This window comes from Bacillus rossius, chromosome 1 (assembly GCF_032445375.1).
Source record: "Bacillus rossius redtenbacheri isolate Brsri chromosome 1, Brsri_v3, whole genome shotgun sequence".
Classification (NCBI taxonomy): domain Eukaryota; kingdom Metazoa; phylum Arthropoda; class Insecta; order Phasmatodea; family Bacillidae; genus Bacillus; species Bacillus rossius.
Genome location: NC_086330.1, coordinates 50,360,543 through 50,385,675, shown reverse-complemented (window position 1 = coordinate 50,385,675; position 25,133 = coordinate 50,360,543). Strand labels below are relative to the sequence as shown.

Genomic DNA, 25,133 nt, shown 5'->3' with positions numbered 1-25,133 from the left:
ACACATAAAACAAGTGTTAAATTAATCAAATCCTATTTATTTGTCAGCACACTGTAGATGAATATATGTTACGGGTAATGCTAGAAGAAGTAAACATATGTATATAAAGGTTAACTTAGCATTATCCAATTTGTTGTGTAAAGTCCGAATAAACACTCAAATAAATTTTAATTCGGCGTTTACCCGTGCACACCTAGGTCTGCTCAACGCTGAATGGGTGATGTTAGATATTGAATCATTTTCGAGCACGTGACACAAGACGCTCGGGCGCTAACCCTCCCCCCCCCCCAGGTCAATCCTTCCCCACCGTCATTCAGTGACAGAATGGCGGCCGAGCAGAGAGCACGAACGGCCTTCCATGAGCGTTTTTTTTTATAAAAGGATTCAAGAGTTATTGTCTGTGAAGGGATCGAATTGCTTTTAATTTAATAATTAACGGTCAATGAATCAGCTCTGTTAAACGTGCAAAATAAGACAAATCGACTACTACTTTGCAATACCGGTGACTACTTGCAAATGAACAATAGCTTTCAGGAGGTCAAGGTTATGAAAGGTGTAATTGTAAAACAAAATGTGCTTCAAATAAGTGTAAATGCAAGGTTGCGGGAAAATTTTGCCATTTGAAATGTCAAGGCAGTTTGTCATGCTAAAATATATGACAATTTCTTATACCTGTGAGTACTATTTTATGAACTATTTTCATGATAATTATATTGATACCATTACGTTACAAATTTTCTCATTCAAAATATTTTAAATATGTATGTTTAGTTAAGGTATTAAGGTTTTGTTGGGTCTTAAATTCATTAAATTCAACTAAAGTTATCAATCATTTGGTTTTTCTAACATTACCTAGTCACCGTTGGGTAGACCTTGGTGTACATGCTGAATTAAAATTTATTTTAGTAATTATTCGGACTTTAACCAACAAACTTGGATAATGATTAACTAACCCGGGTAAGCAAACGTGGGTTTACTTCTTCTAGCATTACCACATATACACACTTAGGTGATTGTCAAAATGCTTGACATTTGTTACAGTAGATTAACAACGACCAAGGAACTACAAAACTACTTTTTCTTTTACTTTTTATACTGAACGAAACCCCATTTAATTGAAATTAGTTTAAGAAAGAAGTATTCTCATTTCTTTTTGCTTGATGTTGTACACGATGGTCGTGAGGTTAAGGTCCTTTGCTAATAATTAGAAGGTTATTCTATCCTCCGCTAGGTAACTGCTGATCTTTAGAATAAATTAAATCTCAATTACACGTTTTGTAACTAGCGGAAAATAACACGTTCAATGTTTCATTGTATATTTAGACAATTATGCAGTAAAAATATACACGAAATGTGTGTGGTAGTTAAGTCTCCACCGATGTCAGTGTAATTTTACACCTACACGCATTGGTGTATTTTTACTCCTTTGTTTAAGTAAAAATACACCAACACATATACGTGTAAAATTACACCAAAATCGGTGGAGACCTTACTGCCACATAGCCTACAATTAGTATAAAATCAAACATTTTTTTTAATAGCGTATGTTGATGGACTGTGAGTTTTCACGCATTCCGTCATCGCTTCACGGGAACCGGGGGGTGGGGGGTTCTGAGGGCCCCAGAACAAAATCTATTCCTCTGTGGGTAATAACTCACTTAAATTATTTAAATCCGTGTGAAAGGAAAGTTTAGCAACATCCTAGTGCGGTTAATTATAATCAATACTATGTTTCTAAATTTAAAAATTAACTTAGCGAAATAAAAAAATAAATAATAATTTTAGAGTTATAATAGCAACCAAAATTACTAAAACATCGCATGCAGCTAACATAATAATAACTGTATCAAGTTTTTAGTTTTTTGCCAATAATGATATAAATATAAACTTCATAACATTGCTGACATCCAACTCCTTCCAATAAATCTTGAAGGTTATCGTACCAGAAATTAGATTTCTTTCAAATCCTTTTAATACAATCAGCCAAGCACAATCTTACCTCATAAAAACCACAAAAGTGCTGCCTTTCCATACTTAACGGATCTTTAAATTGGTGTATGGAGCTTTGGAAATAAAAGAGGTGTAAATGTGTTACATTATGTTCATCTGAATTTTATGTGTAATGTAGGATAATATTGCTGGACAATATGAATGACATCATAGATTTAAATGACCGTTAATTATGAATCTTATCATGCAGTGCGAATTGATGTTACTTGACACCAAATTTTTTTAATGATGAGACTTTCACAGCAATTACATAAAATTTAAATATTTTAAATACTATAGAATTTTAAAAAGATAAAATAAAAAAGTTTGGTGAACAGTCTGTGAGCTCCAAATTTAATTGATGGAAAAATTCTTAAGTCAAGTTTCGCGATGCATACGTTCACTGTTGGCCGTTATCGCTAAAGAATCACACTTTTGTGACAAAGGTCGTGAGTTCTATCCCAACCCTTGTCATGACTAATTCATGAGCACTGAGCCTGTACCTCGCTAAAAATATAGTGTGTTAATTGGGAAAGTAAAGTGGTGACCTGCAGAAACAGTGTTAATAACATCGTGACAAAATTGTACTTTTCAAAATTTTCTGATGTCTGAAACTTCTGTAAGAGATATGTTTTACACTTCATGACCTTTTTTTTTGGACAAGGAAAGTGTTCTTTTCACCTTTGTTATTACAAAAAAAAACTAGATTTCAGACACTGGACTTACCTATTTATTCCAATTACCACACGATGAACTAAGCTTTAAAAAATTCATCACCAAATACAGTAGGAGACCAAAGTTCAATAGCAGACAGCTCAGTGAGTCTATGCTATAGAGTATCTCTTTCTCAGTTAGCCTTACAGAGTAAGTTGCAGCCCCTGTTGCGGGATTAATACTATCCGGCTTGATAACATTTAAAATATTATTTCGAATACCAACATTAATTATAACAAGTTGAATGTGTTTAATTTTAATATTTGTTGAGTTTTCTGAAGACAATAAAATAATGTATAGTGACAGTATTATTCTGAAAGGAAAAAAAAATATTTGCTAAACGCCAACATTTGTAACAGTCGGTCCCTATAAATAACAAGACAATTCATTAAATTCTGTACTATGCTCAAACAGAGGCAAATATTTTTAATATTAAATTATATCAAAATATTTGTTGGAAAAATGGTCAAAAATAACTTGGCTTGATTCAGTTTAGTCTTCTTCACGATAATAATTCAATATTACTTGAAGATGAAATTACCAGAAATGAAATACAACAAAAAATATTTTTTTTCCAGAATTCTCATACAGAATTTTTCTTTACGAAATACGAGATTTCAGATATATTTTAAAACATTTTCCTTGCACTATATAGAGTTGTGTCTATGCCTAGCTGGGCGCTAAGAGCTACACTGATTCGCACATCATGCGTGTCTTCGCCTAAACGCGCCAGGCGCTGAACTGTTCATCGGTAATGCACCTCTATGAGATTCGTAGCGATGACTCTATAATTTTTCATATCAAAAATCTCCCGTGGGAACACCTGTTTTAACCTTTTTCGACGTCCAAAAAATACAACTTGAAGGGCGAAAACATGAAATGAAATGTTGTTTAGGCAAGTGCAGGGGCTCTTATGTGCTATTCCTAATCAAATACTTTCAATAAATCTTTAAGTGTCTGTATATGGCGCGTTTAAACCTTAACTCTGTACGCCACTTGTTGACACCTTCCGTCTACCAGAACACATATACGGTGTGCAGAGCTTCAGAAGTTACCCCGCGATTTAAAACTTGTCAACATGTCCTAGTGGGGTCTGTTTGCGAAAAGCTTTTAAGAAAACGCTGAGGGCGGACGAGCAATTATGTTTCCGAATTTATTTTTAACTGCATTTCTAGGCGAATTAAAAGAGCTAAAATACGTGTTTTCAGAAAAATCTTTAGACATGAAACTCCAGGCAGAGATTACACAAATCACCCCATGGCGTTGCATTACATAGAAACCTTCATTTCTCCGCCATATAATGTTATTGTTTCCGCTCTAATCTCACAGTTGCTCTAAGCGCCTGTTCAGCGGATATTCCGTGCTTCGAGCACCGTCCAGGCACGCCCCTCAAAGTGAAGACTGCAGCAGAGATTAGGGAAATATACAGATGGAGAAAAAGGTCCTATTCTAGACGAGGGGGGAGAAGCCAAATAGGGAAGGGGACTTCAGTATACTACACGTACCAATATGGCGGACGTTCGTTTACAAATGTATCATCTGTCTGTATTGGATAAAAGAGTCAACTCATATCATTACAATTGTATTATTAAGATTTGTTTTCGACTTTTAATATTGATGATAACCAGTAATAATTTGATATAATTTTCTTCCGTACTGCTTAACTACAGTTGTTAATAAAAGCAGGCAATAACAGCTGATACTGATTTTAATAAACGTTCGCCAACTTGGTGGGTGAAAATAAAAATAAAAATTGGCTGGAAAAAAGGCTTCACGGCTAATCTCCGAGCTGCAGACTGAGGATGAGACCCGCTGTAAGAGCGCACGTGTGCCGACCTCGACTGCAGTCTCAGGGGCGCCCAGGGAGCGCTAGCCCCTGACGCCGACGGTGGCGGCGGCGCGGCTGACGCCCTCCGAGCTGGCGGCCACGCACGTGTACACCCCTGAGTCCTTGTGCCGCAGGCTGGCGATCTGCACCCACGACGTCACCATGTAGGGCTCGGGCCCGCCGCGGACCTGCACCGCCACGTACTGGTCGTCACCTGCAAGCACGCAAGCACGCCTGCACTGCTCCACGTGCCAACCTTCCAGTTGCAAATACGTTATTTATGGAGACCGGAAAAATTTGCTAAAATACAAATACCTCAGTGCTGCCTCTTCTATTGGCTCACAACTCACCTGGATGACTCTGGGCCAATGATAAACACCCGACCGAAGCTTTGTCGAATCACAGGCTACTACGTTGGGACGTCTCACAAGACAGCAGCCAATGAGTGGGTGACATTTGACCGAGTGTACGTAGAACTACGGAGTTCATCCTACAGGTCACTGAACCCGCGAATTTTTCCGGTCCCTAGTGATTTCGCGCATCCACTTAGTCGCAAGTTAGAATTCAAACCGCCACACTTTAACACTGCGGTCATGATTGAACACGCCTTTTTTTAGACCGTGAGCTAATGATTAGCGGCAGGCACTTTTAGTTTAAAAAATAATAATTTACGCCTATTAGACTGCATTAAGCTATAGCCCTAACAGCGGTTTCTTATTTGTGATTGGCGGCCACCTGCAAGAAACTCCATTGACTTGTTTAACTCAGCCACTCAGTACGCGTTTGCTTCTGCACTGAATTACAATTACTTTGATTGGTGTTGTAAGAGTAGACATGTCCTTAAAAGAAACTCACCTAATCACGAAGCAGAGACGATGCTACAGTGTCTTAACTTTCTTCTACTCTTGGAATCTTTTCGCGAACAATGCAAGCCCTTACTAATGATGCTCATCTAGGAGAGAATTAAATGAATCAGGTAGAGCTAATTAATAAGGATATAAATGTTCTCGCTAAGAAATCGACCAACAGGAAAGCAAACATGGACACATTTGTCTTTGAATTCTGCCCTGTGGCCAGACGAATCCGCGAAATTTCCGGTACTGGAAAAATTCGCGCTTTCAATTAGGTTAAAATTAAAATAGTTACACCCCAATGCTGCCTCTGCTATTGGCTCACAACTCATATGGAGGACTCTAGGCCAATGAAATCGCTCAACCAAAGATGTAACGATTCACAGGTTACTACGTTGGGGCGTCTTACAAGACAGCAGCCAATGAGTGAGTGACATTTTCCCGAGTATAAGTAGAACTGTGTTGGCACACGAATAACAACAATTTTGCGCAGAACTCATCCTGATTGGCCTGGTCAACGGTGGAGATAGCTTATCTTGCAGGTGGCTGCCAATTAAAGTGAAGAAACTTTTGGCGTGGGCAAACTTCACTGCAGTCTATACCGAACCCTCAGATTGTAACGCGAACAATGCATCCCCCTAGTCATCACTAGTCAATAACAGGTGATCATAGGCTGCTGCTTCATTCTAATTTCTCTCATTTGGTCGCACTTGATTCTGTTTGATGATATTAAATTGTTTGTTATGCGTAGAGGCGTTGATTATTCACGAAAAAAAAAACTGTTGGCTTACTAGACTGCAGTATGATATTTCTGTTTTGTGATTGACAGCTGTTTGCAAGAGAGGTCATTACCATATTTGGCCAGGCCATTTAAAATGTGTTTACTTCAGCAAAGCATTGCTTTAATTCGTGTGTCGACAATGGGAATGCCCCTAAGTAACTCAACTAATCACGAAACCCAATGGAGGATACAGTGTTTTATCACACAGCTTGTCTAGAGATCTTTTCGCGAAAAATCACTGGCCCTAGTTATGGTTAGAGACCCGGAAATTTCGCGGATTCATTTGTTGTAATGCTAAAACTCACGGTCCTATGTACACTCTGCCCACATAAACTTTCTTATTGGCTGGTTTATTATTGCAGGAACTCCATTATTTTGAGTATTCGATGTTATTCGGCCACTCGACCTCTGGCTATCCTACAGTCGTAAAGAGAAGTGTTAAGAGAAATGTGAGACAATCATCAAAGTAAGTCAAAATTATACATTTTTGCTGTCAACCTTGCAACCAAAGGAATCCGCGAAATTTCCGTGTCTCCAGTCATGGGTTTCTGGTCCTACAACTAGTATCAAATAACATGTACTTTAGTAACTAGGATCATTCAATTTACTTACATTTTTTCAATCAAAACTGTTATGGTACCAAATAATAATTCAAATTTAGCAAGTCTCCGGTCATTATCACAAATAGAGCCTCTATTATTTCGTATATTATTTTCTCTTCAAGCCATGCCTAACTGAATAGGTTCATGGGTGTCATGTGTTTATTTTGCTAACATGATGTATTTGTAATGAATAAAAGTGTAATGTTGTCTACAACAGCTTACATAAATGTAGCAAATGGTCGCCACGTTGGTGTGTGAATTTTACCGTTCACCCTTCCATCTGTTGGCTACACTCATTTCGTCCGAAAGCCTTCTCGTTTCAAGTGAACCATTCGAATACTTCCCTTGTCTTTGTGGCTGAATCGTGAGTGAAATCTGCAGCATTGGCGCAGATATACCCGTGAAGATGGTTAACAAACAATAATTAAATTTCGGTTGTTAAACATATTTGCTTCTGTGAAATACATTTCTTCAAAGCTGTTTCCGAAAATCAAAAACTGCACTTTTAGGTGTTCTTCAAACATGGCGGAGACCATGATCTCGACAAACAGTGGCTTCACGAAATTTTAGCCCTCCACCCCCCTTCCCACAAATTAAAAAAAAAACACAAGCCAATTGAATCCATACGAAAGCATGCCATCTCTTTGAAATTTTGGGAATATCAGCATAGTCCGAGAGAGATTGGGACATTGTGGAGTATGGTTGGGGGCATGTATTTTTTTGTGAAATAATCTAATCGCTCATTAGACTGCAATAAGGCATACCCGTGCTAGCTATTGTTTCCTCATTACTGGCGGCCGTCTGTAAGAGAATCCATTGTCTTATACGCCCAGGACATTGAGGATGTGTTTGCTTCCGCACTGGAATACCATGATTGGCTTACTGACAGTAGACATGTGCCTGAAATAAACCCAGCCAACCACGAAACACAGAAAATGCATCAAAGTTTTAACAAACAGCTGGTCTCAACTTTGATAGTTCTCAAAGGTTGTGCAAGTGGTCTATGTATTCTTCTGACTATGTTGTTCTGTCAGGCTCTCTGGGTATTCTGAGGGGTCCCAAAGATGTAAAAGACTTGGTTAGGTGCCTTGTGATGCTCTTAGCATGGGGATTCCTTTAAGTCAATCACAGGTTAGCCGAATAGAGGGGAGGCAATGATGCTGGTTTGGGTTTCCTCAGCCTCTCGTTGTAGCTCCTCCTCAAACACCTCTAAGTTGCGTTGAATGGGCGTGTCCGTTGCCCTACGGCTCTAGGGAGCCCATGTTGGTGATAAGGCCAACTCACTCCAGGGAGTAGTTGCCATCCAAACACAGCACGTTAAACTACCCTGAAGCCGCGTAGCTGAGTCAGTATTGTTCTTTCGACAACGATATTAAACAAACATCGCGTGATTCTTCGCAAGTGACATTCGGAAAACGCGCTCCACCGGGACTGATTTTCGAGAACTGTCGGATCCGAGACGAGTGACACGAGAAGACTCACTGGGCAGCATCCTGGTGGAGCCGTCCTCGGAGCGGAACTCCCAGTCGACGGCGGGGATGGGGTAGCCCTTCACCTCGCAGTCCAGGGCGAGGGCCTCCCCCGGCGCGCTGGACGAGTCCTGCGGCCCGGACACTATCTCCGGCACTGCAACACCGCGTCAACAGCCACGCAAGTCAGAGCGGGGAGCACTAGGGAGCGGTGAAGCCATTGGCTAGTGATCATGTACACTACACTAAAAAAAAAATTCTGTTCTTTCATAAAAGATTACTTTGTAAACAAGTTGCCAAGAATTAGTTTGTAATACTACAAGAAATATATTAAAACTTTGCACACAACGTGATTATGTTTAATTTTTGCACATAAGAAACACGTTTATCAAGATAATCCTGAGTATTTCTTACAAAAAATTGGCGCATGATTATTTAAAACCGTGGTAAAGATTATCACTAGTAAATTAAAATATCCTGCGCCAGGTTCTGATTCGTGGTACGTGGTGCCAAACGACCTCTGACGTCAAGGTGGCCATTTTTGGTGTCAAATTTCATCAAAACTCCTCAATTAGTACTCAAAATTCCTTTAAAAAAATCTAGAAATCCCTATTTCGAGAGAAAAATTCCCATTTTGAGGAAAAATTTCCCATTTTTATTCCAGAAAAATTACAAAATTCGAAGTATTCCCATTGAGGCTTCAATTTCCCAAGGTCAAGCCTCCAATAAGCCTCTGAAGTGGAGCTATGACCATGAACTTTAACCTTGACCTTTGACCTTAATCTGGGAATTTAAGTCTCAATTGGGAACATACAGAATTTTTGAAATTTTCCGGAATATAAACGGGAAATTTTTCCTCTCAGCGGGAATTATTACCTCGAAATAGGTGAATTTCTAGAAATTTTGAGGAATTTTGATGACATTTGATACAAAAAATGGCCGTCGTGACGCCATATGACAATCGGCACCACGCACCACGAACAAGAACCAGTCCCAGGACATACTTACTACTACTATTATCGAATATTCAATAATCGGACTTTATTTTGATTTTTATTCTTATTATTGTGCGCAGTTAATCCTAGAAAGTTATTCAGGGAAAGGTTTATAAATAACTTTTTACTATTAAAGATACTGGGACGACACAGAGCATAAATTCCCGAGCAAGAATTCAGACAGTGTATTACTGCGGACACTGTTTTGTAATATTACAATTGTTAAGTTGTAATTTCCAGTGAACATTTCTGCTGCATTTCCAGAGATGAATCGAGGGCATCATTACAGAAGGGCGTATCAACACTTTTTGCAAAATCGAGATAAATGTAATATAACCCAATTAGGTTCATAAACACTTATTCAGAGCTTCTGAAAAACATAACCATGAATCGAATGATAATACCATGTTATGTAGACAAAGGAAGGGAAAAACAGCCAAACTTTAAAATGACTCCCCTGTAAACTTGCATTTTCGTTGATACGCCCTTTTGGTATGATGCCCTCGAAATGTTGAGTGTTATGGCGGTGGAGTCGGGTCGCGAGAGGCTGACGACGCGGCGAGTACCTGAGCGGCAGGGCCCCCAGTGCTTGAGGAACAGGTCGTTGGGGAACCCCTTCAGGCGCGCCTCCTGCTTCAGCTGGCAGACGCTGTCGTAGGTCCTGTTGTCGGAGCCGCACGCGACCTCCGTCTCCCGGCACGCGCACAGCGCCTCGGGCAGGTCCTGCCGGCGAGGCACAGACCACCTCCTGTCAGCCGGGAGTTTCACGGACTTCACCACGAACAATCCATCCATCCTTCAATCGTCATTTCAAATGGCTTAATCTCCCTGGAAACTACTCCGTATCTCGCCTTACGAGTTGTAACTAAAAGGTGGACAAAAGAACAGTGTTTCTTGCTGTAGTCTTCGCCAGTTCTTGAATGTATTTGCTAATAAAACCAAGAAAACATCATTTCATGTTCAAAGTAAGTTAACTCAGTGTCCGTAAATTTACGAAGATGACCGTAAATTCACGAAGATCCCTGTATAATTTTTAACCGGAGTTCTTCGTTTATTGGAGGTGAAAATTTTTATCAGTGCACACGTCAGGGTGTGAAGAGCACCAGGGAAAAAAAATACACGTGATTTAAAAAATACTATACACATTCGAGTGGTGGATGAATAGTACTGCTCCCGTTTTTCGTTTTTAAACTCTTTTTTTTAGAAGCGTGAAAGAGGCTGAAACGCGTGAATTCAGAATAATATTTAGGCATGAAATCAACCGGTTGAGATTTTTGAAAGCTCTTAAGAGACTTGGTTTACACCTTTATCTTTATTTCCCTGCCATAAAATTTTGCGGTTACCACACAAGTCTCATAGGTGTCCTATGCACGATGAGGAAACTGCGCACCGGTCCACAAATAGCGTGCCAGAAGCACCAGCAAGTGTCGACCTTATCATCTCGCCTCAACAACACAAATAGACCCCTTACTAGGCAGGTCTCTTAACACGACCCACACTAGGTCTTGTGAGTGCCGCTAAACATGTTGTCAATCCTAAACCTTCTAGCTCATACACTGTTAAAATTTTTCACCTTACATTTAAGAATAAAGCTGGTTACAAATTGTGCAGGAATCTTCGTTAATTTTCGGTTGTCTTCGTAAGTTTACGGCTAATGATTTCACTTTCATTGAACATGAATCTACAAGCGTCATCTTAGTCTACCAACAAAACCATTCAAAAACTTGTCAAGTCAACAGCAATTGACGCTTGCCTGTTTACAGCGTAGCATGGAACTAGGAATTCGGAATACGGCGTAGTTATCTGAAATTTAGAGGAACTTCGTTCATTTAAGGTAATTTATTCGTTGATAAGTCCGTAAATACACTTGTGGCCAGAGACACAACATCTTGGCTTCTGGGTTGAGAGACCACGCCCTACGTTTCAACATGACTTGTTGCAGTCATCTCCAAAAGCCTTAACCCAGAAGCCAAGAATCACTGAATTGCCACCTTATCGGTCACTCTAAGGCGACAGCAAATTACACTTACACTCTTATTAGACTGAAGTGAGGTATATCACCATTTCTTTGAAAATTGTGGCCGTCTGCAAGATAAGCTGCAGGGTAAAATTTGTTGTGATTGATACATCGACAGTTTATCTGTGCTTAAAAGATAATTCAACCAGTCATGAAACACATTCTATAATAACAACACACAGCAAGTCTTATGAATCTTTCCACGAAACTTCATGCCCTTTCTTATTCTTAAAATTAAAAATTTAAAAACTAAGGTCTTAAATTAGAAAAAAAATTCAAGACCAGAAACCTTTTGTTCTTATAACCAAAATATATGTATATATTTTAAATAGTTTTTGGTTATATGCTATTTCTGGTTTTAAATGTGTGTTAATAAATAAAACTCATGGTTGTACAATGAGTATCTTTGTTGATATCTGTTCTTTTTTCTTCATCATTAGGTTTTTTTTAATGACATATTGTGTAAACAAGCAACAGCGCGTGTTCACTAAAAATTTTAAATCGATTTTTTTTTTCATTCCAAGAATCATTCAAAGAACGTACAAATATATGGTCGGGTAAATCCCGCTTGATTAGCTTCAGAGTACATATTTATTTTATAATAAAACCAAACTGACTGCATTTTTACACCTTTTGCAATTGAATATATATAAATGGTAAAGGCAAAAATGCTTTTAAATAATATAATTGACGTTATTCTTGCTCAGTTTTATAACATCCATCTTAATTTACATGGATATATGATCTATTTCTATCAAAAATAACGAACCTCCTATTAACTGCATTTGAGGTCTATTTTAGAAACATAATAAAATCACCCTAAGTAATAAATTATTTAAGTTATTCACACTCAGTTCCTTACATACAGCTTAATTTGCTATGGAGCTATAATTTTATCATTATAAATAAAAACTTAACCCCCTTATCTACCCTCAGTGTAATTTTTTTTTTTTTTTTTTACTTTTACTTTTACGAGGATAGTCCTTGGAAACCCTGTTGCCAACGATATCACTTGTAAAACTGCAAAGCAGGGCTTTGTGATATATGCAATTTTACAAAGCTCTACCTTGTAGTTTTACAAGTGATATATATCGTTGGAAACTGGGTTTCCAATGACTTTCCTTGTAACAAGTACAAAAAAATTAACAGTGCTTAAAAGTAAAATTCCATAAAATTGGAAAAATAAAAATCGTAACTCTCTAAGTTATGCTTATTGTTCATTCTTAATTTCTTACCCTTACATCTAGTAAGTTCGGAAGTGTGCATATTTTCTTAAAACTGAGCTTATCTCTTTTACACCCCTTAGGGCCAGAATCTCGCAAAGTGGTAAAATAGTAATGTATGATTTATTTTCATTATTCTTCAAATTATGTACCTCTTATTCGGTTCGTTTCCAATATTATATATACTTTAAAACAAATTAAACCCTATCCATATGTCACCCGTTTGAACGATTAATTTCGATAAATGAAAGAAATTCGTTACGTAACTCGACATGCACGTTGTTCTTTCTTAGTTTTTTTTAATGTTATTACTTAGATTTTAACACATAGTTCTAAAACAATCGGAAGTGCTCATTAGTGTTGAGGTGTTGAATTTCGTAAAATGGCAACATTGTAGTTGGTAGGGTTTGTTATTTTTATTATGTTACCCAAAATCTTTTACTATGCTTGATTAGATTCAGAAATAATTTTTTCACCCCTTTTCACATGAAAAATCTAAAAAAAAAAAAAATGGTTAATTTTTGTTGGTATTTTTGGTTGTTTATTATTGATACCCAATATCTTTTATAATTCTTGACTGGATTGAGATTTACATATTTTTTTTTTTACTTTAAACCATATTTACCTATTTTCAGACATTAGGGATTGAATTTCGCAAAATCGTAAAATTTTGGTTGGTTGTTTACTTATTTTTATGTGCATTATTGGTAACTTGATATGCTGTATTAGTTTCAGTGATATAATTAACTATCTGAAACCGATATTTGCCCCTTTTTCGCCAAATGATAACATTTCTGTTGATAGTATTCGTATGTTTATCACTGGAACCCAAAATCTTTTCCTCAGCTTGATTATATTCGGAGATATTATTAATTATCTTAAAACCATATTTACCTCTTTTTCACCCCCTTAAGGGTGAAATTATGTAATTATATATAGCCTATTTTTTCAGTTATCCAAAGACCTAACTAATGGAAAAAATTCAATTGGTGCTGGAAAAAACAGACAAAAAATTTTAAGCACTTTATTTTTGTTTTCTAAATAATGTAGATAGCAAGAGTTATTAATGAACGTGAAATTTTCACCACAATCGGCTCGTAGTAAAAACATTAAAACAATTCCACAAATAATAATAATAATTAAAAGGACTACAAAAATATCCTTCTACATTTAAATCAGTTTTATGTTATTAAATAACTATATCAATTATTCAACTTTTACTATCATATATTATTACTTATGTCCATTACATGTCAAGTATAAGGCTTTCTCCCAAATTTTTTGTGCGTCATATTGCCCAAATAAATGCTTTATTTTACCCGTGGTAAGTCTAGGTTTTGTTCATCCACTGCAGTACAAATTGTAAAATGCGTACAAGTTTTATATATAATTAATATTAATAAAGTGTATTGTGCACAACTGAAATTACAACTCAGTGTGTCAAGTTGGCTTTTATTTTAAGGTGTGCCATATTCCCTTAATATCCCCTATACGCAGTAGCGCGAATCGAGTTCCTTGCTGTATTGCTGGCCGCCTCGCGCCAGTGGGCGCGCACCTTTACCCGAATATCATGGCATAACGCCCTTAGAGACGATACCGCATTAGAAGCACCAGTGAGTATCAAACGTTAATCATTCCACCTCACTAACACAAACACACTCCTGACTACCTACGTGTTTCTCTTAATGGTTGGAATGTTAGAAAACCAATTATTTTAAAATAAAATAAAAATAATGAATATTATAAAACAAACAGAAAAACAATGTTAGAGCTCTTCGCTAGTGAATCTAAGGTACCAGGATGGATCCCTGACCGTGTCGGGTATTTTCCGCTCGAGGACAATGTCCTTCGCGGGTCCAGGACTGGTGGCTGTGTCGTGCTGCCACCTTCACGCCGCGGGAGACGAGCGCAGACGGCAGCAGGATCACCCGATACGAGTTGTGAAGGAATCAGCATCACTCGTGGGCTGGCGACCAGGAGTGTATGCGGAATTTGAATTTCGGTAGGAGAGGGAGGTAGATGGAACCACTTTTCCCGCTGTTTGCTTTCCAATTCTTTCCTTTTCTTGGAGGGAATGATGGATTATATATATATAGTTTAGGATTTTGAGTATTTCGGTAATATCCTCCCATCCTGCTCCCCCTTTGCGTACGTTCTTGCTACAGACCACAAGAAGATGATGAACATTGTAGGCTGCGTGGTTGCCGATGCAGCTGGGGAGATTAAAAAAATCTAAAAAATGGAATAAAAAGAATCGGTGCGAGGTCACCCGACGTCGTCAGCTGGCAATAGCCATAGCGGTTCCCACGGCCACCCTTGTGAGAGGCCAGGCGTTCAAGGCCACCGCGTTGTCACAACGCTCGGTTATAAGTACCAAAACGGAAAAATCCATGAGTTCATTTTGTGATATGCTGTGATTACAACTAACTATACCTTGATGCTACTTATACTATTGGTTCACTGTTAATCTGGAGACTTTCAGATAGTTAGAAGCCATTTTATCAAAGAAGAATCGGATAAGTTACCCAGTTGAGACACCTTGCAAGTCAGCAGCCAATCAACAGGTTGTATTTGCCCAAGTATGCAGAGGATCAGGTATTCTATCCTGGAGGTCACTGAACCCGCGAATTGTTCCTGCCCCTAATTATAACAAGGCGGATACGAGTAACTGAAAAATATTTACGAATTGTATAAATTCACTTAACTTTCTTGTAATCTGCTATTCCTTGGAAACTGGTTTCCAGAGGAATCTTCTGTAAGAGTACAGAATGTTTCTCTGTAAGTACGGCTGTCACTGGTGAGCTAGCGAGTGTGCGTCATTTGACCTAAAATTCATATCTCCTAAAATTCACTTGACCTAAAAGTCAGTTGCCCTAAAAGTCATTTGCCCTAAAAGTCATTTGCCCTAAAAGTCATATCTCCTAAATGTCACTTGACCTAAAAGTCACTTGGCCTAAAAGTCAGTTGCCCTAAAAGTCATATCTACTAAACGTCACTTGCCCTAAAAGTCAATTCGCCTAAAAGTCATTTTCCCTAATATTCATTCGACCTAACAGGCATTCAGCCTAAATTCATTTTAGGTCGAATGACTTTAGGGCAAGTGGAGTGTACTCGAGCTAGCGACAAGCTGCCAGGGTTGTTGGAAGCAGAGCGCCGCTCTCTCCACAGCATGCTAGACCCGGGTCCTCGAGGAGGCAGGGGGTTCAGCGCGGGTCAAACACACTCGTTGCAGCGCCAATCACTTCTCCTCACCGAGTTGGCTCAGCTGCAACTGCCGTGACCTGTCAGGCGTGCGGGCTCGCGCATGGAACACGCATGCAATAGCTGCATTGTTCTGTTCCCCTTGGTTCACTTCCTAGTTGCTTCACACGCATGGAGGAGTATAGATAAGAGTATTGGTAGAGATAGTTGGATTATTAATAGTAGCATTAAAAAGAGAAGTAGAAATAGCAGGGGTAGGAGGAGTAAGAGTAGTAGCAGGAGGAGTATAAATAGGAGTAAGTGGAGTAGTGGTTTAAAGTTTAAAAAAAAACAGGAGTTGTAATATAAAAAGGAGTTAAATTAAAAATAGAAGTAGGAGTTGTAGAAATAAAAACTGTAATGAATACGTCCGAATATAACACACTTTGAGTATTACTGCATCACTTAATATAAAGCAAAAAAAAAAAATCCTTGCAGCACCTCTTTGCGCAGTAAGACTTAAAAATCAATATTTATAGAAACGATATTAAGGACACAGTTCTAAGTGTAATTCACGTTTATCAATGTCACATGTTTTTATTTTTTTTTATATTTGAACATTCAACTATTCCAATCATTTATAGAGATGGGAAATTTCATACATTCATTTAGTCGCAAACCTTCACATCTCGCACTGTGTTCATGATTGGGTCGCAGTTATTTGGGTATGCCCCTCTACGACCATGGGCCAACGATGCCTAGCTATAAGAAAAGTAAGTTAATCAGGTAATGCCAATTAACAAGGATAAAAATGTTCTAGATAATAAATCAATCAATTGGAAAGTAAATGTGGGTTTAGCACACGTATGAATTTGAATTCTACCCTGAGGCCAGACGAATACGCGAACTTCCCGGTTCTCTATTCAATTAGGAAACATAAAATACAAGGAATAGTGTATAGAATAGATATCGCTGAGCTTGAGATGTTTCAGTACTGTGGTGTACATAAGATTTATACCAATAATAGTTGTTGTGGGAATAAAAACAATTGTCGCCCTCCATATTGGTAAGTAAATCAACTTTTGTTCTTTAAATAGAGCCATGATTGTTTCGTTGATTCATTTCACTCCAGGCTGGATTCAACGGGCCTATACATAATCAAGCATTGTTAGAAAGTTCATTCGACGATAAACAAGGTCAAGTCCATTGGCGGGTTACAAGTAGTTAATTAACTCACTTCTTGTTCATAACTGGCTCCATGTCTTCAAGAGCGTGCCAAGCGCATTGTCAACGTCTTACAGATGCATATGTGCGTCAAGTCTATTTGTCCACTCAATAAATCTGCTAAATAATCGTAGACAGATCTATAGACCGGAAAAAATCGTGGGTTCAATTATCTCTAGGATGGACTCGATGTTATACGTATATTCGGGCAAATGTCACCCACTCATTGGCTGTTGTCATGTGAGATGTCCCAAAGTAGCATAAGTTTAGTATTTTTCATTGGCCCAAAGTCCTCCAGATGAGTTTTGGGCCAATAGTTCAACTATCATTGAGGTAAAATCATGCGTATCAACTGAGTTTCTAGGATGTTTTGCTCAATGATTACTCCACTAACGCTCTCTCCCATGCGGTAGATGTTTATGTGAGGGAGGCTTGACTAGGATGGTCAGGAAATACTACGCCCTCCAACACGTCCTGCAAGCAGTCCTACGCATATATATATTTAAGATAAGTGAGTTAGTCATGGCATCGCTCGTCGCCACGGCTGACCATGGCTGACGAACATGGCTACCTTCTCACTGTACGGTTGATACCCTGCATGGCGTGGCTTCTCCCTGAGACGCACCTAGGTACCTCCCGAACTCGGACCCTTCCTAGAAAATAGTAAACTTAGTTTTAGTTAGGTATGGGGTAAAAATTTCCCATTTCTCTCTCCGACGATAGTAGTATAGGAATGGGGCTTCTGGCACTGGCTTCTGGCTGTGGAGCTGTGTGTCCTTTCCGCCATCTAGGATTGTGACGTCACGGCGGCCATCTTGGATGAGTGTAACGGGACATAGCGTAACGGGACAAGTTTGACCTTGACCCCGGCGGCCATTTTGTATCCTCCATCTTGGATCCGCCATTTTGGATGACGTCATTATGTTCTCGAAAATTCCGGCATTGTGTTTTCCGCCATTTTGAATTATGACGTCACCGTTGCAATTTCCGTTACGGCCGCCATCTTTAACTTTTTTATTTATTATCCGATTTTAAAAAAAAAATTTAAAATTTATTAAAAAATTCATTTAATAAAATTTTTTTTTAAAAATCATACATTAACGACACGGAGCTCGGAGTCCGCGGTTCGAACCCGACGAGTGCAAAAAAAATTAAAAATGGCGACCGATCCTTCCCCCTAGGTGACTGCAGGCAGACTGACTCCCACCACTTTTTTTCAAAGCATATATATCGTCACCTAGTATGACGTCATGTCCGCCATCTTGTCTTCGATGCTGGAGACCACCATCTTGTTTTCGGGCGCTAGAGTACGCTGACGCCATGTTAGTTTAACTCTTACCCGCTAGAGTGCAGTAATCATTTATTATTGCTGTGACACCCGCCATCTTGTCATTTGGCCGCCATCTTGAAAATCCGTAATTATTTAGCTAGAAATTCGGGAAAAGGTCCAAAATTCATTAAATAAATCACTCATTAATTTACATATTGATTCGATGGATTCCTGTCCTCGGTTCGATACCCGATCGATGCAATAATGTTTAATTTTATGAAGAAAAAAACAATAACTTCAATAAACCATGTTCAACATTCTTAAAGAGACTTTAAATCCTCTACTACCATCATCCTATAAGCCATCAAGACCAACATATTGGAAATTCGTTATTTTAATGCTAGAGATTCGGGAAAAAGTTCAAAATTCATTAAATAAATTTGTAATCTATATACTGACTGATTAGATCGACTAAGCTCCTTGGTTCGATCCCTGGATGATACAAAACAACTTTAATTTTAAAAAAGTACCACTAATGTGTAAGGTTTGAGAAAATAAAAACACCGCAAGTTCTTTTAAAAAAAACTTTTGTTACATACATACTACACTACTACAAGTACAAAAAAAATACACAGACAAATTACTAAAGCCTTGAGGATTTCTCGATTGAAACAGTCTTCTTATTGTACGGACTAAGCCTTTTACATGACTTTAAATGTCTATTCAGTTTATCAGGTCGACATATTGGTACACCACAATTTGCACACAAAGCAGAATTATCGACTTCATTAAAAGGACAGTGATATATTTCGTGTCGTTGTGCACTTTGAATATTTGCCAATGTTTTGTTACAAAATATACAGCTTGATTCCGATGAATGTACAGCCAGTCTATCACAATTCCTGAGGTGTCGTTTTAATCTTCCATATTGTACAAACTTGCTTAAACATCTGTTGCACTGATATTTAATGCGTTCAGAGTTATCACTACAATTGTGTATTACATAATCACGTAATTTCAAGTTTTTGATCTTCTCGCAGTACGTGCAGCCGGATGATGGAACACCGTTGGATGCACCTTCCTTCATCAATGCCACTGGAACTGTTGACAACCATTGTAACACTGCTGACATGTTAACTTCTGAAGCCGTTGAGGTCTGCTCTGCAGAAGATGTTGCACGCGTCGAAATCTCCCGCTGTGCTGAGAGAGCAGGTGTAGCTGTAGACATCGTTGTCATCGGGCTCTGCACTGATGATGGTAGACCTTCGATCCAGGTTGGTGTTGATACTGGTAATGATGCCATCGAGTTCTCAAGAATAGATAGATACTGGTCCATTATGTTATACAAGTCTAACTATCCGAGCCGTTCATCACCGCAGCCAGAGGCGGACTGAAGTCCATATCACCTGGGGTCTCACTTATATAGTCTCATTAGCCGGTACAACACATGAGTCAAATCAATAACCATGTTCATTATACGTCTCGGAGCATTTTTTATAATGACGATGTAAGCTATCGAGACGTGAAATTAGTTTATTGCACTTTTTGCACTGAAACAGTATTCTTTGAGCATTATTCTGACAGCTGCTTCTTTCATGTCTGCGCGCATTTGAAGTGAAAGTAAATGATGCGTCACAATATTTGCATTGATGCGATGTATGTTCTTCATGAATTGAAGTCTGGAATGCAGATGGTGAAACTTCAGCTGATGATGGAACAGCACGTATCGTTGTCTCCTCTGCAGCAGGTATCGGGATCTCCACCGCCACCGTGGTCTCCTCTGCAGTCAGTATCGGGATCTCCGACTCCATCATCGTTGCTGCCATCGAGGTCCCAGCTGCTGTCGGTAAACATTCTATTCCGGTCGACATAACTAAATCTCACGAAACTTAATGGAGAGAGCACGCCCGTACTGCACCGCGACCAGAGGTGAACTGCGGGTCCAGTCGTCTGAACCTCGCTTATATACCCGTGGTCTACTGGTATACCTCATGAGTCAAAATAATGTCTGTATTTAAAATTATTTTTTTTTCCTATTAGGTACCTAAAAATTGTAGAAATAAAAAGCATACGAGTTCAAGATTTACACATTTATTTATAAAAATTACACAAATACATATTAGGTTAAGGAATCAAGCATTTTCACAAGCAAAGTCTTTAATGCCGCACGAACTGACACGTCGACTCCGGTCCCAACTGGTTCGTTGACTCCGGTTCCAACTGGTTCGTTGACTCCGGTTCCAACTGGTTCGCAGGCCACAGGATCAGGAACACAGGTTTCCAGCTGGTCATCTTCTGTGACGTTGACAACTCCGACAAGACATGGTCGATGACGTCTGTGACCACGTCTACGCCTGGGCTTTGGCTCAGTGCTAGTTGGGACAGATTCACTGCCTGAACTGCGACGACGAGACACACACCGTTTGGGCGTCTGCGTAGAAGCATCACAGGTCGCAACAGGTTGCAACACGCTCATGTTTGGTGTTGCACATGCAGACGAGGCGACTACCTCATCGATGCTAGCAGGAAGGATTGTGTGTGGTCTCATGTGATAGACGGCACAGTTTCCAGGTTCGCAACAAGCTACCAGCTGCTGAGTCGGTTCGTAGGACACAGGAAAGTGCGCAAACCGCCAATGCTGAGCACCTCCATCACAGGTTTCTGTATATGTACGTAGATATCCGGAATCCCAGTAGCTGTACTCAACACTGCTGAAGCTAGGTCTTGCGCTCACGTACACGTTAGCAGGATGAAACGTAAACATCTTCTTGCAGGTCGAACGTCAACTGAAGGCACGTACGTATGTACGCCATTTATATATGCAGGCTCCTACTAACAATGTGTGTGCCATTTCTGCATTAGCTGCAAGTTTGTACAGGCACAGACACGTTCAAACTTGTCACATGGCTGCATGTCGTATATTGCACTAAGCTTGCGCAGGGAAGGACAGCCGTAGTCGGTCTGTATATCTACGATTTCAGCTGCTCCAACGTCGCACAGTTCTCGTAGCCATTTCTTCTGTTCGGGTCCGGCAACGTAGATTATTTCGTTTTGAACTAGTAAATCTTGAAGTGTGTTTTTCACTTGGTGGTACGGAATTTTTCCTTCGTCCCACTCTAGTCCGTGATAGTATTTACATAGCCATTCGTTCGACCGTTTACTTTTTTCGTCTAGTAGTTTCCACGGATACGGAGGTCGGAAGCTGCGGATTCGAGTCCGGCCGTCGTGAGTGACGGCAATTTCCTTGAGCACGAATCCATTTTGACTCTGGAAACCTTGCAGGTTGCAGTACATGTTGTCGCTAGCAATGCTCGGTCGTAACTAAATTATTATCGAAAACGAAACAGTATTTATGTCAGGATTTTCACAAGTTTGTCTCGACAATTGTACGATGCAAGCCGATCGTGAAGTATCAGACAAAAAGCATAGGTGTTTGGCGGAATATTTCCGCTAGTCGTTATCTCGATCCTACAGTCGATGATGTTTGAATTTATTCGATCATCCTGTTTGGAAACGTCAAACACCATTAACGGTGCCTTGTTCTTGAAACTGTCGGGACTCAGTATCGGTGACTGTCTCCGCCCATAGTAAGCTTGCTGAAACTTGGCATACATTTGATATGCGAGAAGAAATCTTCCACTTTCAAAGTCCATGTTCATGTCAACGTACGGATAACTTTCGCTGTTTAAAAATATTTTTACATTACGTATTTGACAGTTATCGAATACGGAGCGACTTACTCCTGCATTGAGCTGTCTTCCGGTCTGAAGCCCGACGATGATGTATCTTGGTTTTTCCGTAGCGAAGCTGGACTTTACTATCCAATTGATACGCTGACTATGAGGCAAACCAGGATAAGTTTCCAGGCTCCAGGATCGGAATGGCACATCGAAATTCTTGCCATTTTCTATGTTCTTCAACATCTTGACTCGTTCAACGGTGCTCACTTGGATGTGGGGCAGCATCCACTCGATAGACTGTAGTGTTAGCGAGACATCTTGAGGGTTTTCTGCAGCGGCGACAATTGCATTAATGTGCGTGTTGGCTAGAAGCAGTACGAGCTCTTGTTTCGAATTAATGATTATATGCTTGTAGTCCTCAGCGAATCCAAGAAGCATGGACAGAGGAACACAAACTTCGAACTTCCCTTCGGCATAAACCGGAAGCTTATATTCATCCTCGAGAGCCCAACCGGCCATCTTTGCAGCAGACAGTTCATTTGGCGTGAGCGAAAGGTAATTTTTCATAGCAGATGTTATGCCTACATCTCTCGTCTGGTCTACCTCGACACCATTAAGTACATAAGTAATGCGCTCGATTAGGTGAAGAATACCATTGCAGGATATTGACGTCGTTGTCGGATGCGTACCATCCGCTTTTGTAAGCGTGCCTCTTATACGTAGAAATGACTGCGAAGGTAAAGTATAAATATCTTGGTGCTGTACTGCAATGCGTACTTCCGATGGTAGTGCGTACGGTCCGAGCAGGAAAGGCTGGTACTCGTGCAATTCCATTTTCGTAATGCTGTCATCAAAAATGACTGGATCTTCCACGTTGAGGATTTCGTCTTCCATATTTATTCGGCACTTGTCCAATACTGAGAAGATACTTTATGTTGTCAGGTGTTAATGCACCGATGTCTGGTAGAGAACTGTTCTTGTTCACGGCAATACGATTTCTTTTATAATTGTTCGGTGTTACGAACTTTATGCCCATCGCTTCAAGTGCAGACGTAATGTAATTTCTTCGTCTTGAAAATTCACCAATCGTCCTCGCTGGTCAACGATTCGGACGACGACTTCGTGTGCGCACTTCACGACGACTGGAACGTAAATGATACTTTGCGGTACTTCGACCAGTTTATATCCTGGCGGGACCATCGGCGAAAACTCGTGCAGCATGTTGTTTAGTCGTCCGTTGAGGTATGTTCCACTTGCCAAATTGCAGTTTACACGTATTACATTCACAGGCATTATTTGTACGGGTAACGAGGAGACGTGCAAGGTCTTGGCCGCGTATATTTTCGGTTCGAATCCTAGCATAGAACCTATGGTCCTGGGTTTCGTAAAGTCGACATTTTCACTGCAGTAAAGTTCGCATTGTAGCGTGTTTGGATTTCCACGCAGTTGAAAGTCTACATCCTGTGGTAACATATCCCTGATGTAATTTGCAATGTCGTCAATTTCGTAAGAGCCAACAGGTAACCGTATTTCATGAGCGGTCCCATCACTTTTCAGGAAGCAGATCTTGCAATTTTCTTCGTCAATGTTCGGTATGGCATTATACGTTTGAAAATCTACGAGTCCGATACACCATTCTCCGTCTAAATCCAGAGGCGGGAAATGAACCGCCCGCAGCTCAGATGCGTGACCTGTCAGGGTAAGTGTTATCGACATGACTAATAAATTAACATCACTGCACAACCTTTAAGTAGCACTTTTTATTTGTCAGCTAATTTTTGTTTGTTAAAAAGCGAAGACACAAGTGTCCGCAGTTTGTTTGATTAGGCTTCTGTTCCGTTTCGTAATTGTAAAACAATGTAGTGGACGGGCCCAGGTACCGCCTAAGTTCGGGCGGAGGGCGTAAATTTCCAAAACTGTCGTAGTAAGTAGCTTTTTTTCCAGACTTTATATACGCCACCCAGTGCGTGCCGCGACCCGCCGACGTGTCTAAATTAATTATGGCGCACTCACGTGTCTTTGGCTTGCTGGGCAAAGTGTCTCGCATAAACACGCCGCGGAAATTTGGTATTTTCAGTTTGCGTGCGTACTTTATTAAATCTACGTTGGTGAGCGGTCGTTTCGGTAGGGAACTTAGGATTTTCTCTTTACACGTTTCTTTCTCATGCCTCGTCCTGTCTTGTGAGGATGCAAGTACAGTCCTGCGCCGTTTTTTTTACCGATGGCAATGGCTTCCATGCTAGCATTGTGTCGCTGTGCTTCTTTTAACTGCTTGCGCTCATTCTTCGAAGTGTTGACTGCCCGCACTATACCGCTCGTTGCACCGATAAGGCCTCCGAGAGCACCCAATGCAGGCAAAAGCAAAGGAAGAAATCCTCCTATAATCTTCTTGTCGAGAGTCTGTAGTTTTTGCTTGGATTTTTGCACGCCTGCACCGATCTTGCGCTTCTTGGTCTTGCGTGAGTTAGTCTTTGACTTGATGGAGCTGGCTCGACGAGCACCCAGTCCTAATTTCGTCTTTGCCTTCATGATTTTAGATACGCCCCACGCTGCGATTTTCTCTCCTAGTCCCGCGTTCGACGATTTGCTTATATCTTCGGCTTCCTGTGCCAATATCTCGTCGGCCCGGTGTCTGGATTCCAGGTCCTTGCTTAATGAATATGCGATATCGTGCTGCTTGCACTTTTCGTCCAGAGAATTAATGCCCACGTCACCGCGAGCCAACCTTTTCGATAGTTTCGTGCCGGGGCCGCAAAATCTGTAGCCGGGAATGTGTAGCTCGAATGGTAGATTGTTTATCAGCGAGTTTACGAGTCCCGCACCGATGTGTTGTTTGTTCCTGCCTCTTCGAGACATTACATGCAACTGACCAGAAAGTATAAATACGCTTCTTTTATACAAATACTTTAGTACAATGCAGGTCGTCAAGCAAGCCGTGTGTTTGCCCGTGCGCATTACGCAAGACGATGTATTTAGTGCACGTGAATCACGACATGGTATATTATTACCGTCCGCCGTACGATGCATAATGGCGGGACCGTCAAACTGTGGCAAGACGTGTGTTTTACTGAGTTTACTGGAGGAACCAAATGGTCTTCGGTTCGAGAACGTCTACTTGTATTCCAAGTCGTTGCAACAGCCAAAGTACCAGCGCTTGGCCGCTGTTCTGCGCTCGGTGGATGGTCTGGAGTATTTTCCGTTTAGCGATAATACCGATGTTGTACCTCCAAGCGAAGCAAAAGCCAATTCCGTGTTTGTGTTCGACGATGTAATGTGCGAGAAACAAGGCATAATACAAGAGTACTTTTCC

At 40.1% G+C, this 25,133-nt stretch overlaps 1 protein-coding gene across 2 annotated transcripts in view; it reads right to left on the bottom strand.

The window, feature by feature from the left end:
• LOC134535856 (insulin-like growth factor-binding protein-related protein 1) overlaps positions 1-25,133 on the bottom strand; it is a 62,487-nt gene that overhangs the window by 5,349 nt on the left and 32,005 nt on the right. Inside the window, exons 3-5 of one of the 2 annotated variants that reach the window (XR_010075720.1) lie at positions 9,796-9,952; positions 8,248-8,391; positions 4,479-4,745 (exon numbers count right to left, since the gene is read on the bottom strand). Coding sequence is in view for 1 of the 2 variants with exons in the window: in XM_063375193.1 (XP_063231263.1) it covers positions 4,573-4,745; positions 8,248-8,391; positions 9,796-9,952 (474 nt within the window). In the remaining variant the exon portion in view is untranslated. The remainder of the gene's footprint in view (positions 1-4,478; positions 4,746-8,247; positions 8,392-9,795; positions 9,953-25,133) is intronic. The other variant, XM_063375193.1, reaches the window with a different exon arrangement.